Source organism: Rutidosis leptorrhynchoides, chromosome 2 (genome assembly GCF_046630445.1).
Source record: "Rutidosis leptorrhynchoides isolate AG116_Rl617_1_P2 chromosome 2, CSIRO_AGI_Rlap_v1, whole genome shotgun sequence".
In the NCBI taxonomy this organism is placed as follows: Eukaryota; Viridiplantae; Streptophyta; class Magnoliopsida; order Asterales; family Asteraceae; genus Rutidosis; species Rutidosis leptorrhynchoides.
Window position 1 is genome coordinate 683,070,278 of NC_092334.1, and position 18,186 is coordinate 683,088,463.

The 18,186-nt window shown below is 32.4% G+C and overlaps 1 protein-coding gene across 1 annotated transcript; it reads left to right on the top strand.

The window, feature by feature from the left end:
* The first annotated feature begins 5,257 nt into the window (after positions 1 to 5,257).
* On the top strand, positions 5,258 to 9,122 carry LOC139894000 (perakine reductase-like). Its single transcript, XM_071877204.1, has 8 exons — positions 5,258 to 5,362; positions 5,662 to 5,737; positions 6,177 to 6,350; positions 7,305 to 7,508; positions 7,748 to 7,920; positions 8,007 to 8,103; positions 8,551 to 8,704; positions 8,815 to 9,122. The coding sequence occupies exons 2-8, from the start codon at positions 5,672 to 5,674 to the stop codon at positions 8,997 to 8,999; spliced, it is 1,053 nt and encodes a 350-aa protein (XP_071733305.1). The 5' UTR covers positions 5,258 to 5,362; positions 5,662 to 5,671; the 3' UTR covers positions 9,000 to 9,122.
* Positions 9,123 to 18,186: the final 9,064 nt, after the last annotated feature.

The following is an 18,186-nucleotide window of genomic DNA, read 5'->3' on the forward strand; positions in this document are numbered from 1 at the left end:
AACCGGATTTACGCCGTCGTAGTAACACCGCGGGCTGTTTTGGGTTAGTTAATTAAAAACTATGATAAACTTTGATTTAAAAGTTGTTATTCTGTGAAAATGATTTTTATTATGAACATGAAACTATATCCAAAAATTATGGTTAAACTCAAAGTGGAAGTATGTTTTCTAAAATGGTCATCTAGACGTCGTTCTTTCGACTGAAATGACTACCTTTACAAAAACGACTTGTAACTTATTTTTCCGACTATAAACCTATACTTTTCTGTTTAGATTCATAAAATAGAGTTCAATATGAAACCATAGCAAATTGATTCACTCAAAACGGATTTAAAATGAAGAAGTTATGGGTAAAACAAGATTGGATAATTTTTCTCATTTTAGCTACGTGAAAATTGGTAACAAATCTATTCCAACCATAACTTAATCAACTTGTATTGTATATTATGTAATCTTGAGATACCATAGACACGTATACAATGTTTCGACCTATCATGTCGACACATCTATATATATTTCGGAACAACCATAGACACTCTATATGTGAATGTTGGAGTTAGCTATACAGGGTTGAGGTTGATTCCAAAATATATATAGTTTGAGTTATGATCAATACTGAGATACGTATACACTGGGTCGTGGATTGATTCAAGATAATATTTATCGATTTATTTCTGTACATCTAACTGTGGACAACTAGTTGTAGGTTACTAACGAGGACAGCTGACTTAATAAACTTAAAACATCAAAATATATTAAAAGTGTTGTAAATATATTTTAAACATAATTTGATATATATGTATATATTGTTATAGGTTCGTGAATCAACCAGTGGCCAAGTCTTACTTCCCGACGAAGTAAAAAAATCTGTGAAAGTGAGTTATAGTCCCACTTTTAAAATCTAATATTTTTGGGATGAGAATACATGCAGGTTTTATAAATGATTTACAAAATAGACACAAGTACGTGAAACTACATTCTATGGTTGAATTATCGAAATCGAATATGCCCCTTTTTATTAAGTCTGGTAATCTAAGAATTAGGGAACAGACACCCTAATTGACGCGAATCCTAAAGATAGATCTATTGGGCCTAACAAACCCCATCCAAAGTACCGGATGCTTTAGTACTTCGAAATTTATATCATATCCGAAGGGTGTCCCGGAATGATGGGGATATTCTTATATATGCATGTTGTTAATGTCGGTTACCAGGTGTTCACCATATGAATGACTTTTATCTCTATGTATGGGATGTGTATTGAAATATGAAATCTTGTAGTCTATTATTATGATTTGATATATATAGGTTAAACCTATAACTCACCAACATTTTTGTTGACGTTTTAAGCATGTTTATTCTCAGGTGATTATTAAGAGCTTCCGCTGTCGCATACTTAAATAAGGACGAGATTTGGAGTCCATGCTTTTATGATATTGTGTAAAAACTGCATTCAAGAAACTTATTTTGTTGTAACATATTTGTATTGTAAACTATTATGTAATGGTCGTGTGTAAACAGGATATTTTAGATTATCATTATTTGATAATCTACGTAAAACTTTTTAAACCTTTATTGATGAAATAAAGGTTATGGTTTGTTTTAAAATGAATGCAGTCTTTGAAAAACGTCTCATACAGAGGTCAAAACCTCGCAACGAAATCAATTAATATGGAACGTTTTTAATCAATAAGAACGGGACATTTCACGTATAACTACCGTACCAATCGTTGTGAGTATTGGGTCTTTGATTTGGGTTTGACATTTTTTTTTTTGAAAAAAAAGCTTGAAGAAAGATGAAGATTGAAGAAGGTTGATATATGTTGAAGATGAATAAAAATAGTGAAGATTTAGATATTATATATGATAAATAATATTTAATTTTCAGAATTGAAAAAAAAAAACTGAAATTCAAATGGATATATATCCATTGAATTCGGGAGCCAACTAGGAGCTGACACGCGTCCCAGACGATTCCCTGCCCACCGTCAAATTTCCAACTAACACCCTCACGCGTCAGAATCTGACGTCGCGTTATAGGCGTCAGGGGCGTCAGATTTGGCCAACTCGTCTGACGCGATGCTTTCTGACGCCGCGTTAAAACTTGTCTAACTAACTGCCACCAAATGACGAACACTCCACAAACTTTCTTTCAGACCTGAAATCCCTATCGGTAATGACATACTCTAATATTTTGTAGTATTTAAGAGTGCCGGAATCATGAATTTTTTTTCACCGTGGACGAATTTTTTTTAAAAGCATAGCAATTTATTTTAATAAAATATGAAGGCTTTTTGACAAAAATTTGAAGTTTTTAGGGGCACAATATGAAGACTTTTGAGGGGAAAAAAAATCCATTGGAGTCAAAATGAAAAAAAATCAAAATTTTTGGATTAAATTACTCCATTCGTTCCAAAATTGTTGTCGCGCTTTGACTTTTTAAGTTTTTTTTTTTTACAACTTTGACTTTCAATATTTTGTGTTATAAAATATTTATGAAAGTTATATCAATGTAAACACATTTTAAAAATGAATTCATTTATATAATTTCTATCAAATAGTATATAGCACAAGTAAAAATATTTAAAGTCAATATTTATTAAGAAACTTTGATAATTCAAACGGGACAATTATTTTGGGACGGAGTGGGTACAAATCCATTAAGATTTTGCTAATGCACGAAAAAGATTATGTGTTTCAATTTTTGCCCGAAAAAAATTATAATTTGAAAAAATGTGCAATTGAGGTCATATCGTCAAATTCTTTAACGACCACTAGTCAATTTTCTTTAAGAGCTTCACATGTAAGGGACAAATTTACATGGTTGGTCCCTGAACCTTATAAATAAATAATAATAATTTAAATAAAAATTAAAATAAATTTAATATTTTGATTTTTTATTATTTTTTAATAAAAATAAATAATTCAGAAAAATTCAAAAACTTTTAGAAAATGAAAATTAAAAAAATCAATAAAACAATTTTTTAATTTGTATTTTTATTATTATTGATTTTATATTTATTATTTTGTTTTTTATTACTTTATTATTATTTTTTATAAGGTTCATAGACCAACTGTGTAATTTTGTCCCTCACATCTCAAGCACGTGTAAGCACTTAACAAAGTTTGATTAACGGTCGTTAATGAATTTGACGATATTACCTCAGTTGCACGTTATTCCAAATCATAATCATTTTCGGGTAAAAATTTAAACACGTAATCCTTTTCGGGCAAAAATTTAAACACGTAATCCTTTTCGGGCATCAGCAAAACTCATATTACCTTTATTGAAAAATCGTATAACTTATGTTACCTTTTCAGGCCATTTGTCATTAAATTAATTATCGACTGTACTAATGTCTAAAAAAATTATCAACTGTACAAGTATATATTAATGAAAATACACCAATATTTACATTAACTGTACAAATATATATTAATGAAAAAATACAACCACTATTACATTAATATCGTTCTCAGTAAGTTGTGTTATTATAAAATACATGGTGAAAGTTTGCTGGCTAAGCAAGGAAGAGATGTTGTCAACCAGTTTCTCGAAGAAGCAATGACAACTAAGTGAGGAAGAGATGAGATCCTTAGATATAAATCACCAAATGGTCAATGATCTGGTGGTATTGAGGTGCCCTCTGACCTTAATGTCATTGGTTCAAACATGTGGTAGACATTATATATATATATATATATATATATATATATATATATATATATATATATATATATATATATATATATATATATATTGTTTTCCAATAAGAACACGTATTATTTTAAGAATTCTAAGAACACTCTTGGACTAATCATTCATTATGTAAAGATGATAATGTTAATTTGTCACTCTAACTTTTCTTTAAAACTTGCATTGCATTCATAACATTTCACATTTTATAATAATATAAACATGCATATATATTTACTTGGTATCATTCAATACTTTCTCACTAATATTTAACACTCATTATTACTTTCAAAATTTGATATTATCGCATCACAGTAAAAAAAAAAAAACACACATTTTCTCCCAAAACACATTTGATATTGCACTTTACCTAATTTTTACTCACTGATACTCACTACTTGCGGGTTTTACCCGCATCTAATTATAAAAATACATCAAAAAGTTAAAATTAAATAATATATAATTAAGTATATGTATGCGGGTAAAGGGGTATACTTGCGGGTAGCTCAAACGGGCATCATCGGATTCACGGGTCGGGTTTTACCCCCGACAGGTATGATATACTGACGACCCTCTTGCGACTCACCAATGGGTACAAAATTTTATTTGATCCGTACCCGCGGGTAATTTTTTCATAAATATCCGCCCGTCTCGAGCACGGGTACCCGCGGGTTATGGGTTTCTTCCCCTCATTGCCATCCCTACTACCACATGAGGTACACCACAAGGTTTGAAGATACCGGTTAGTCCCCTCCTTATTCTTTAGGGTCGTGACTAGCAACGCTCTTGGGCCTATTTGAGTGTCGTTTCACCCTTAGACCATCAGCCCAATTTCACCGAGCACGCCACCAACATGTCATTAACGCGGCGTGCTGGTGGGTCTTCTTCTTCGACGTGCTGGAAGGTGGCACGATAAGAATGAATTGCGAGTTTGGTTGTTTTGTCGACGTTCATTGATGCAAGTGGTGTCTTCCCTGTTTCTTTTTTCTTCCCTTTCTATTTTAAAATTTCTTTTTCTTTTGCAGTTTTTTTAAAGGAGGCTTAACTGAGGAAGAAAGAGGTCATACGGAGAAGAAGGCGTGAAGTGATAGGAATGGATGTTTTATTTTAGAATGATATAAATTGATGCAAATAAAATTGGGAGAGGATACTCACACACTCAAAATTGATCAATCCACACTTTTTAGCACAAAAGTGAGTTATAACTTTAAATTTATCTAGGTACTTGAACCTTCATAATTGTAAATTAAGGGTATAATAGTAAGTTGGTGTGTATGGATCAATTCTTAGTATGTGAGTATCATTTCCCAATAAAATTAGACTCAATAAATATTTCTTAAATTAATCTATTTTCTATTTATTTAATAAATTAAGCCAAAAATGATTATTTGATTTATATATATTTTGATTATTTAAAATAAAATAAATAATAAATAAAAGTATTAAAATAAATATAAATAATAATAATAATATAAAATAATAACTAAAATCATTTTTACAATCAGAAACTAGAAAAAAAATAAAAATTAAATACCCACATCTACCTCCAACACTTCATCTACCATAAAGTTAATAAGTTATCAACACAATCATCACTACAAACGTATAATCGAATTGCTCAAATTTTTGATTACCAAGGTCCAAGCAAAGGGCGCGATAACCCAGGTACGTTGTTAGTTTTCTGAAAAGTGTTTGAAGTTTGAACATTCATAATTGTGAAGCGTTTAGGTTATGGTAGGGTGAAAAGAAAAAATTAGAAATGATGCACACCAAAGAATATTCTTGCAATGTACTTCAGATAAATTGAATTATTCTTATCGTTGGTGTTCAAATTAATTCAATTGAAAATTGTAGTAACTGTTAGTTCAACATACAACCCAATTTCATCATCATCATCATCATCATCATCATCATCATCATCATCATCATCATCATCTAATTTAAGTTCACCTACCACTTTACAGTTGACCAACAATGGCCGACAGTAATGTAGCTTCTGAAAAGATGCCTAGAGTGAAGCTTGGAAGTCAAGGGCTTGAGGTCACATTTTCTCATTTTATCGCATTTTAGTTTTTTCGATCCACTGCGATTTCATCATAATTTATTCACATTTCGTTATGTTTGCATTTTTGGTATGTTTTTATTTATCTTTGCTTAATCAATTTTTGGTACAATCTTAATTAATGTTGGTTAATCAATTTTCAATTTTTGTGCGTATAATGATAAGTATTAATTTATAAATGTTGCATACTTTTGAATTATGTATTTTAAATTGCTTTTTAAGGGTAAATCATCGTTTAAACAACGAATAAACAAATGAGGTTTTTGTTGTTTAGATTACTGAAAAAGGTTTTATACTAAGATCTTCATAGTTTAATGGGTGGTTATTAGCACAGTTAAGTATTTTAATATAATAATACTAATACGGAGTAATTAATTGTGTTATGTTTTAATTTTTGATGGATATGGGTATGGATAGGTTTCAAGATTGGGTTATGGGTGCATGGGGCTTACTGGGGCATATAATAATCCTCTTCCTATGGAAGAAGGTATTCAAGTGCTCAAAGCAGTTTACAATAGAGGAATTACATTCTTTGATACTGCTGATATATATGGTGGGCCAGATCATGTTAACGAGATACTAGTTGGAAAGGTATACAAGTCAATTTTTTCGGGAATTTATATTGCTTAAGTATAAACTCGAAGGACTATTAGCTCCACAATTTGTTATATGATCACTCTCTAGAACTTACATTTGTGCTCCATCCCTAAGCTGTTGCATGTTATGCTGCACAAATGTGAATAGTGGTTCCATCCCGTGTTAAGATTTAGGTGGCAGTATGTGCCATCAAGGCTGGTTGGGTTAGGGGTCAAGTTTGGGTTCAGACGGATTGGGTATTGTTGTTGTTGTTGTTGTTGTTTGGGTTCAGACGGACCGGGTTGAGTTGACTCAAATTTTTTTTTTGTTCATTTTTCTGTTGTGCTAATTTCTGTTGCTATAACAATATATAATGTAACAATACATTAAATTTATTTAATTGAGACGATTTAAGAGATTGTCCCCCAAAACTTTAGAATTTTGGTGACTCAACCCGTTGACCCATTTGATTGATTCCCAGTTTAGCTAAGTTTATATTTTTTTTTCTTATCCACTAGAAATAAAACACATACAAAGCCAACCCATTCATAAGTAAATGGGTCAAGATTGCCACCTTTTGTTTAGTCATTTGGACACAAGAACTTACCCTGAACTGTTCTGTCTTGTGCCTAATAGGCGAGAATAACTGTATCTAATAGCAAGTTAGACCATAGTTCTTCAATGACATTTTATCATTGGACAATACAAAGTTGAAATTAGATATCTTTTAAAATTTATACGTTGTTTATTAATAAAGTTTTAGCTACTCAACTGCATCTCTTAATCATGTTTGAATGACATTAAAATTACCGTTTTGAACTTCAATTCGAGTACGTGTTGGATAGAAAATGAGAATTTGATGAATGTTCAACGTGGAATTTCTAGATGACACAAATGATATCATTGTTTGATATCTTTACTTATAAAATATTTGATATGACATAATAATATACAGTAATAATCATGCAGGTATTAAAGGAACTACCTCGAGAAAAGATCCAATTAGCCACAAAATTTGGTATTTACAAGATGGAACCAACAAAGATTACTGTTAACGGTACTCCTGAATACGCGCGTTCATCTTGTGAGGGTAGCCTAAAGCGGTTAGGTGTTGACTACATTGATCTCTATTACATACATCGAGTCGACACAACTGTTCCTATTGAGGACACTGTAAGTTCTCATGCCTAATTTGTTTATTTGGACTTACTTGACAGGCTACTTATATAAAAGTAATGAACTTGGTTTGATTTCTGTTATAACCATAAATGTTTTATACTCTAAGTTATCGGTAAGACACCTGATTAGTGTGACGTTTTTACTGCCTAAAAATGCGTCTTAAAATTATCGTTACAAAAACACACAGTTTAAGAAAGCACATATGTTTATTATACTTTTTTCTTGAAAAACAGATGGAAGAGCTTAAAAAGTTGGTTGAAGAAGGTAAAATAAAGTACATTGGGTTATCTGAAGCTAATGCAGACACAATTAGGAGAGCACACGCAGTTCATCCAATCACGGCTTTACAAATGGAATATTCCCTTTGGACACGGGACATTGAGGAAGAACTTATCCCACTTTGCAGGTTTTTTGATGCATTTTTCCCTACAAAATTTGTTATATTCTATATTTCATTTGAATTTTAATCAAAAGTTCTATTCTTGTGACAAGGGAACTTGGAATAGGCATAGTTCCATACAGTCCTGTGGCCCGTGGATTTTTCGGGGGAAAAGCGGTTAAAGAAACTATTCCTGAAAATAGTGTATTGGTAACTGATCAGCTACTCTTATATATATTTATCCGGGAACTAGGATTTGTTTGCGCCTTCTAAGTTAGTTTGAAAGGTGGCAAAACGGGTCAAATGGGTTCTGTTTAGAAAGAGCCGTTTATGGTACATGTCCGGTCTGGTTGACCCAAAACACTTTTTGTCTAGACTTATATGATTCTAAACAATTATTGAAATTATTTCATCAATGAATAAAATGATGAAGTGGGTTTGATACCAAATGTGCCCCCATTCGTATCGTACAACCAACTCTCAGTTATGGGTTTGAGTTGTATAAGCAATCTGGGCAACTTGTGACTGTGTTGATCTGTTTTTTAGCTGATCTTTCAAACCCATTAGAAATTAAATATAACCTAAATCGACATTCATATATGTTTGGGTCGAGATATACACCTTTCAGTTTTCTAATTAGTGTGCATTCTCTCTCAGGGATCACATCCTAGGTTTACCGGGGAAAACTTCACCAAGAACAAAGTCATTTACGATAAAGTAGAAAAAATCGCAAAAAAGCACGAATGTACCCCAATTCAACTCGCACTTGCATGGGTTCTCCATCAAGGAAATGATGTAGTACCAATTCCTGGTAAGGTTGACTAAAAAAAGTCAAATTACTGTCAAACATACCAATTCAATTTTAATGTTAATAATTTATTTTTGATTGTAATTTTATGTATTGTGTTGATTTTGACATAGGTACAACTAAGATTAAGAATCTTGATGAGAACGTTGGTGCGGTTAAAGTGAAACTAACGAAAGAAGATGTAGAAGAGATTTGTAAAGCAGTGCCTATTGATGAAGTTGCTGGTTGTAAAGCTAGTGAAGCTCTTTTACGTATCTCGTGGAAATTTGCAAATTCACCGCCAAAGATTAGTAGTTGATCATGTCGACGTAGTATGTATTTTATCTTGGCTGCTATCTTTATTTGAGGATTAATACAGTTTCCTACGTGATATATGTGGATTCAATATGTGGGATATGATTATTTTTGTTGAAAGTGTTTCTTATTCAATATAAAGAAGCTCAGAATAAATCTTGATAATGTGAGTTTTTGGGACTTGCCAATCGCAACGGGTGGTTTAGTCCCCCTCGGGTGATCCCAATCGCTGTCCAAAAAAAAAAAAAAAAAAACAATCCAAACAGAAAAAAACAAGAAACTGACCAAAAGGCCAAACCCGAAATCAGGGAATCCCGACTACAGTCGCATCCAACAAAAATTACTTTCCTCTCGATCCCGTCTTCGAGGCCTACCCCCTCTGTAGTTTTCCAAGACACCTCCTTTCCTCTATGAGAAGAACACCAGAACGTTTTGGGAAAGCCGAACATAGCCGTTGACGAGGAGCCCACTAACTTGCCTTCAACCGACGACGGGCCAAGAACCGACTCATGAAATCTTCCACACACATGTGACGGGCTCTCACACTCCGGCTCAACCGCTTCATTGTGCCAAGAAAAAGACTCAAAACGACCCACACTGATTTTCACACCCGTATTTTTCGAACCGATCACACCGCCCAACTTTCCTTGAAACCGAAACCGATTCCGAGAACGAGCTTTTCCTCCTCCGAATATAAGTCAATCCTACCTTACACGAATCTTCGCATGAATTATTACCACACAAGCACTCTTTAGATACCAAACAATCATTGGGCTTCGAAGACGAAGTGACACGACCATCGAGCTCTGAAATGATTCATTATCCTTGTAAGTGATTAGATCTTTAATATTTCTTAAATCAATCGATTAACACCCCACCATCGAAAAACCTTATCCCATAAAGACTTAACAAGTGAGTAGTTTAAAAAGCAATGATTATAGATTCAATCCCTTCCAACAACAACAACAACAACAACAAAACCCAATACCACATAAGTGGTGTATGAGGGAGGTGAGATGTAGACAATCCTTTCCCTATCCGAGAATAAAGTCAAGTCATTTCTCCATCTGGAGTGAAAACACTCTCAAAAGTAGAGAAAATCATCCCTCTCTCTATTTGACGGATAGAGAGATTGCTTCCGAGTGGACCTCCGGCCAATAAGTAGGAAAAAGTTTTTTTTAAAAATAAAATAAAATTGAGACGCCATGAAAATGGTAAAATCAAATTTCCATGGGTTTTAAATCCTGCCTGAAATTTAATTTAGGCTCTAAGAGTCAGTCCCTTCAAACACAACAGACAAAAAACGATGTGCAAATCAATACTCAATGTTACTAACCACTTTGACAGTGTACTTTTGTTCACTAGCTTTATTAATAGCACTCGGAATCATGACACTCTTTTTCAAATTAACACACTAACACATCAGTGTCACATCATAATTTCCTCTAAATTTATTTCTCATCAATAATCCATCACATTTCACGCTCAACCATGACATACTATCATATACACCCATCTTTATCTCTCTTATACTTAAAGTAAAACCACAATTGAGTGACAAATCCCATCAACTTTAAATCATAGCCATCCAATTTGTTGACCACCTCTAATCCTAGCCATTCATTTCTAATCCCTTCCTTAATCACGTGACAATCCTTAGGATTAGGATCTAATCAGACGAAATTAGCCCTAAGTAGAAAAAACACACGGGTTCCAGACCAAAAGTTAGGGGTTATTTTATAACGACCATCACTTTTCCATTCTGAATTTACCAGATTGCCCTTAGGGTTTCATTTCCTGATCCTGTGTATTGTCATTAGGGTGTTATCCAGGTAATTAAATGCTCTATAATTAAAGCATGTCATTAATAACTTGAAACCCTAACCTCAAATATTAATTCAAAACCCTAATCTTGTAAACCCTAAACCTAACCCTACCCATTAATTACTAAACCCTAATACCATTTAATATTAAATATTAAACCCTAACCCTAATACCAAAATTAATAACATAAACTATGTGTAATAGATTAAATGAGACCTCTATATGAACAAAACTAATAAGAACAAAGTAAAAATGTATAAAAGACATGGACTAATACTTAAAAATAAAAATGTATTTAAATAAAATGTAAATTTAAAAATAAATATATATAAAATATATATATATATATATATATATATATATATATATATATATATATATATATATATATATATATATATATATATATATATATATATATATATATATATATATATATATTGTAAATGCCGATTTAAAAAAAAATATATATAAATAATATGTATAATTAAGAATGGGTCGGTTTAATAAAAAAAAATAGGAAACCAACTTGTTCATTAAGAAAAACTAATCCTAGTGTGATTAGGAAATTAAAAAGCTCAAGTATTTAAACCCTCATGATATTCCAAACTTAGCATCACAAAATCCCATCCCCTTTTGTTGATTTAGTCGACACTTTTCTGCTCTTTTTCCCTTCTTTTTGTCAACTAACACCAGCCTCCAAACCTGCTGTGCAGTCGACTAAAACCTCCACAAAAACAGCCCTTTAAAGTCGATCTTTATTCTCCTGTTTTGATGTAACATTCGACCACCACAACATGTGACGACCCGAAAATTTTTGACCAAATTTAAACTTAATTTTTATATGATTTCGACACGATAAGCAAAGTCTGTTAGGTTGAGTCTCAAAATTTTTGAACTATTTTATGAAATCATTTGACCTTCGACCAGTTCTGATGATTCACGAACAATTAATTGTAGCTTGTGTAAGATCCTGAGTTTTGTGCATCAGAAAATATTCCTAAAAGTGTCAGTAAATGTGTGCATCAGAAAGCACCACTAAAAGTCTACCTAACACTTATGCATTTTCAGAATTTACATCAGAATCAGACTCAGACAATTTTAGTCCCTGAAAGAGGTTGTTGTCTCAGTTTCAGTCTTAGTTCAGTGGGACGCCGTCCAGTTTTTGGGACGCCGTCCACCAATGAAAGATGGGACGCCGTCCAGCCATTTTGGACGCCGTCCAAATGGTCTGACGGGCCAGCTGTTAGAATTTTAATAAATTAAAAGGGGTATTTGTGTCTTTTCACTTGAGGACTGATGTGTGGCCTTAATACCAGTTTTAGATCCACTTTTGGATCATTTTTCACATCCACAACCCTCTCCTCTTCAAACCCTAGAGAGGGGAAGAGTTTTTAGAGAGGGAAAGCTCCATTTGGTGAGGAAGGAGGTTGATTCGGGTTAAGGTGCAAGAGTTGAGGTTGTTCACCTCGTTAACGGCTACATTATGGTAGTGTTGGTAAGCTCTAACTCCGAATTTAATTGTTAAGATTCTTATTCATATTTAGGGTTTGAGCTAGTTTGGGTTATAAACTCCATTTCTCATGAATTTGGGGGTTTTGCTTTTGTATTGTGTATGTAAACCCGATTATTATGGGTTTAGGGTTTGAGGACAATTTTGGTCATGGTTTGGGTGTTAACTCACTAGTTTGTAATGTGTTAGTGTTTAGATGTTCTTAAGAACATGTTTGTATGACAAAATGGGTGTTAACCTTGATTTGGTGTCAAACTAAGTTATGAGGTCAAGATTTGATGAACCAAGTATATAAATGTTTGATTCAAGTGTTAATAGTATTTGGAAAGTTAATCACTAGCCATTAGTGATTAAGGAGGTTTTTGGGACTTATGTCAAAATGGGTTGGCTTTGATGGGTTAAAATTGGTAATGACACTAGTTTTGGTCAAATGGATGGTAAACGCTTTTGTTAAGTGTTAATTGACATTTGAAATGATTACTACCTAAGTAGTAATTTAGTGTTAAGACCTAGGTTGATTTAAATGGTGTCAAGTATAATTTTGGTTAAATTGTACTTGTTTGATGGGTCGGAATTACCACCCGTAGTGGTAATTGGTGAAGTCCACTTTAGATGTCTAAATGGGCGGTTTGTGGAGGTAGGTACAAACCCTTGGTTAAGGGTGTTGGAGTTGAATTCTCTTGTAGAGAATATTTGTTGATTGTTTGTATACCTATATGCGTATTATAGGTAAAACCTTGCTCTGTTGCGTTTGGTGGAGATTTCACGCATGGTTTGTATTGCTCGAGTTCGAGGTGAGTGGAATAATTATGCGTGTACGTATATAATGTATTTATTTGTGTAGCGTGGAATGTGGAATTGTCGCGGTGTTCAAGACACCACTCATTGATTTGATTGACATGTGGAATAGTCGCGGTGTTTAAGACAACACATTGTCATGGGAGTGGAATTGTCACGGTGTTTAAGACACCACTCATCGATTTGATTGACATGTGGAATAGTCGCGGTGTTTAAGACAACACATTGTCATGGGAGTGGAATTGTTGCGATGTTCAAGACACCACCCATTGGTTTGATTGACATGTGGAATTGTCGCGGTGTTCAAGACACCACATTGTCATGGGGGTGAGATTGTCGTGGTGTTCAAGACATCACCCGAGGGATTAGTGATTACGCGTCGTATGTACACTAATGGATGTTATGAACTCTGATGGTCTCTAGTGAGTACCGTTCCCTTGTACGATTGGTTGACCATGGTTGTGTGAATTTTGTATTAGCATATTTAATTGTGAACTATATGCTATCGGTGTTGCTAGCTTATTGTGAATTGCGGATATTAGTTTTATGCATGATGTTTGCATGGTTGTCGAATTGCTAGCTTGTATGCGGTATTGTGTAAGTGATTGCAAGTAAGTAGGTTATATATGTATATGTATAATTATTGCATTCACTAAGCCTAGGCTTACCCCTCTCGTTGTTTACCTTTTATAGGTATTGTGTTATTGATGCTAGCTAGTTGATAGACTAGTCGTGCAGGAGCGTTCGGGCTTGATGGGGTAGCTTTCGGATAATTGGACGCGGATGGGGGATTTGGTAGTCCCCGGGATTATGCTCATGGTATCGGGTTGGGTTGTAGAGTCCTAATCCGTCAATGTATATATAAATGGGTCGAAATGGTCACTTTGTCGTAATTTAGGTCGATGTGGGCTCGGTGTTTTAAACTCGATTTTTATTGTGGAAATCTCTTAATTATAATTATACTAATGTGTTGTGAAAACCGTTTCGTTTAAAAGTGTTGGGAAGCGGGTTTTCCGCCCGCGTGAATTTGAAAAACTGAGCATAAACTTTTAGTTCATTTGGACGCCGTCCAAGAGGCTTGGACGCCTTCCTGGTCTTCACTGCTGGACGCCGTCCACATAACTGGACGCCGTCCAGGTTGTCTGTTTTAAAAAAAAAAAGACGTGTTTTTGGTAAAACGAAGTTGGGTCGTTACAACTTGATATGTGTGTGTGTGTATATATATATATATATATATATATATATATATATATATATATATATATATATATATATATAAATAATACTATTAAAAATATAATTTTAAATATTGTATGTCGTGTTACTAAAATTTATTTATGTAAAGTAAAATAAAAATATGATATTATAATGATTATTATTTAAAAAGTATATATATATATATATATATATATATATATATATATATATATATATATATATATATATATATATATATATATATATATATATAGTTTCGAATTTATTTGGAAAATGATAGTAACACTCAATTATCATTCGATTGATAATAAACAAATTATAAACGAACTTATGTGATTTTAAAATAAACGGTGTGTAGTGACACGAGCTTTTCCATGTTTATATATATATTAAATGAAATTGTTATTTACATGATTAAGTGTTTTCAACATGTTAAGCAATCAAACTTGTTAAGACTTGATTAATTGAAATAGGTTTCATATAGACAATTGACCACCCAAGTTGACCGGTGATTCACGAACGTTAAAACTTGTAAAAACTATATGATGACATATATATGATTAAATATATAGTTAACATGATATTATGATAAGTAAACATATCATTAAGTATATTAACAATGAACTTCATTTGTAAAAACAAGACTACTAACTTAATGATTTTGAAACGAGACATATATGTAACGATTATCGTTGTAACGACATTTAATGTATATATATCATATTAAGAGATATTCGTACATCATAATATCATGATAATATAATAATTTAAAATCTCATTTGATATTATAAACATTGGGTTAACAACATTTAACAAGATCGTTAACCCAAAGGTTTCAAAACAACACTTACATGTAACGACTAACGATGACTTAACGACTCAGTTAAAATGTATATACATATAGTGTTTTAATATGTATTCATACACTTTTGAAAGACTTCAAGACACTTATCAAAATGCTTCTACTTAACAAAAATGCTTACAATTACATCCTCGTTCAGTTTCATCAACAATTCTACTCGTATGCACCCGTATTCGTACTCGTACAATACACATCTTTTAGATGTATGTACTATTGGTATATACACTCCAATGATCAGCTCTTAGCAGCCCATGTGAGTCACCTAACACATGTGGGAACCATCATTTGGCAACTAGCATGAAATATCTCATAAAATTACAAAAATATGAGTAATCATTCATGACTTATTTACATGAAAACAAAATTACATATCCTTTATATCTAATCCATACACCAACGACCAAAAACACCTACAAACACTTTCATTCTTCAATTTTCTTCATCTAATTGATCTCTCTCAAGTTTTATCTTCAAGTTCTAAGTGTTCTTCATAAATTCTACAAGTTCTAGTTTCATAAAATCAAGAATACTTCCAAGTTTGCTAGCTTACTTCCAATCTTGTAGAGTGATCATCCAACCTCAAGAAATCTTTCTTATTTATAGTAATATATCTTTCTAATATAAAGTAATACTCATATTCAAACTTTGATTCAATTTCTATAACTATAACAATCTTATTTCGAGTGGAAATCCTACTTGAACTTGTTTTCGTGTCATGATTCTACTTCAAGAACTTTCAAGCCATCCAAGATCCTTTGAAGCTAGATCCATTTGTCTCTTTTCCAGTAGGTTTATCCACAAAACTTTAGGTAGTAATGATGTTCATAACATCATTTGATTCATACATATAAAGCTATCTTATTCGAAGGTATAAACTTGAAATCACTAGAACAAAGTTTAGTTAATTCTAAACTTGTTCGCAAACAAAAGTTAATCCTTCTAACTTGACTTTTAAAATCAAATAAACACATGTTCTATATCTATATGATATGCTAACTTAATGATTTAAAACCTGGAAACACGAAAAACACCGTAAAACTGGACATACGCCGTCGTAGTAACACCGCAGGCTGTTTTGGGTTTGATAATTAAAAACTATGATAAACTTTGATTTAAAAGTTGTTCTTCTGGCAAAAAATAATTTTTCTTATGAACATGAAACTATATCCAAAAATCATGGTTAAACTCAAAGTGGAAGTATGTTTTTCAAAATGGTCATCAAGACGTCGTTCTTTCGACTGAAATGACTACCTCTTACAAAAACGACTTGTAACTTATATTTTCGACTATAAACCTATAATTTTTCTGTTTAGATTCATAAAATAGAGTTCAATATGAAACCATAGCAATTTGATTCACTCAAAACGGATTTAAAATGAAGAAGTTATGGGTAAAACAAGATTGGATATTTTTTATTTTTGTAGCTACGGGAAATATTAACAATTCTATACAAATCATATCCTAGCTAACTTATATTGTATTATACATGTATTCTAATATATTATGTAATCTTGGGATACCATAGACACGTATGCAAATGTTTTGACATATCATATCGACCCATGTATATATATTATTTGGAACAACCATAGACACTCTATATGCAGTAATGTTGGAGTTAGCTATACAGGGTTGAAGTTGATTCCAAAAATATATATACTTTGAGTTGTGATCTAGCCTGATACGTGTATACACTGGGTCGTGGATTGATTCAAGATAATATATATCGATTTATTTCTGTACATCTAACTGTGGACAACTAGTTGTAGGTTACTAACGAGGACAGCTGACTTAATAAACTTAAAACATCAAAATGTATTAAAAGTGTTGTAAATATATTTTGAACATACTTTGATATATATGTACATATTTGTTATAGGTTCGTGAATCGACCAGTGGCCAAGTCTTACTTCCCGACGAAGTAAAAATCTATGAAAGTGAGTTATAGTCCCACTTTTAAAATCTAATATTTTTGGGATGAGAATACATGCAGGTTTTATAAATGATTTACAAAATAGACACAAGTACGTGAAACTACATTCTATGGTTGAATTATCGAAATCGAATATGCCCCTTTTTATTAAGTCTGGTAATCTAAGAATTAGGGAACAGACACCCTAATTGACGCGAATCCTAAAGATAGATCTATTGGGCCTAACAAACCCCATCCAAAGTACCGGATGCTTTAGTACTTCGAAATTTATATCATATCCGAAGGGTGTCCCGGAATGATGGGGATATTCTTATATATGCATCTTGTTAATGTCGGTTACCAGGTGTTCACCATATGAATAATTTTTATCTCTATGTATGGGATGTATATTGAAATATGAAATCTTGTGGTCTATTGTTACGATTTGATATATATAGGTTAAACCTATAACTCAACAACATTTTTGTTGACGTTTTAAGCATGTTTATTCTCAGGTGATTATTAAGAGCTTCCGCTGTCGCATACTTAAATAAGGACAAGATTTGGAGTCCATGCTTGTATGATATTGTGTAAAAACTGCATTCAAGAAACTTATTTCGTTGTAACATATTTGTATTGTAAACCATTATGTAATAGTCGTGTGTAAACAGGATATTTTAGATTATCATTATTTGATAATCTACGTAAAGCTTTTTAAACCTTTATTGATGAAATAAAGGTTATGGTTTGTTTTAAAATGAATGCAGTCTTTGAAAAACGTCTCATATAGAGGTCAAAACCTCGCAACGAAATCAATTAATATGGAACGTTTTTAATCAATAAGAACGGGACATTTCACGGTGATCCAAAAATGAGCTATATAAATTTTACTCTTATTAAAAATATATTTTGAAGCTAATTAATAAATTTCAACGCTTTTCATATTTTACCCAGAATTGAGAGGGACAGTTGATGTAATTTTTATTTATTAAATTAATGATCGAATATTATACCATAATGACTGAAATAAATAAATGAATTTAATACAAAAATTTAGGAATTTT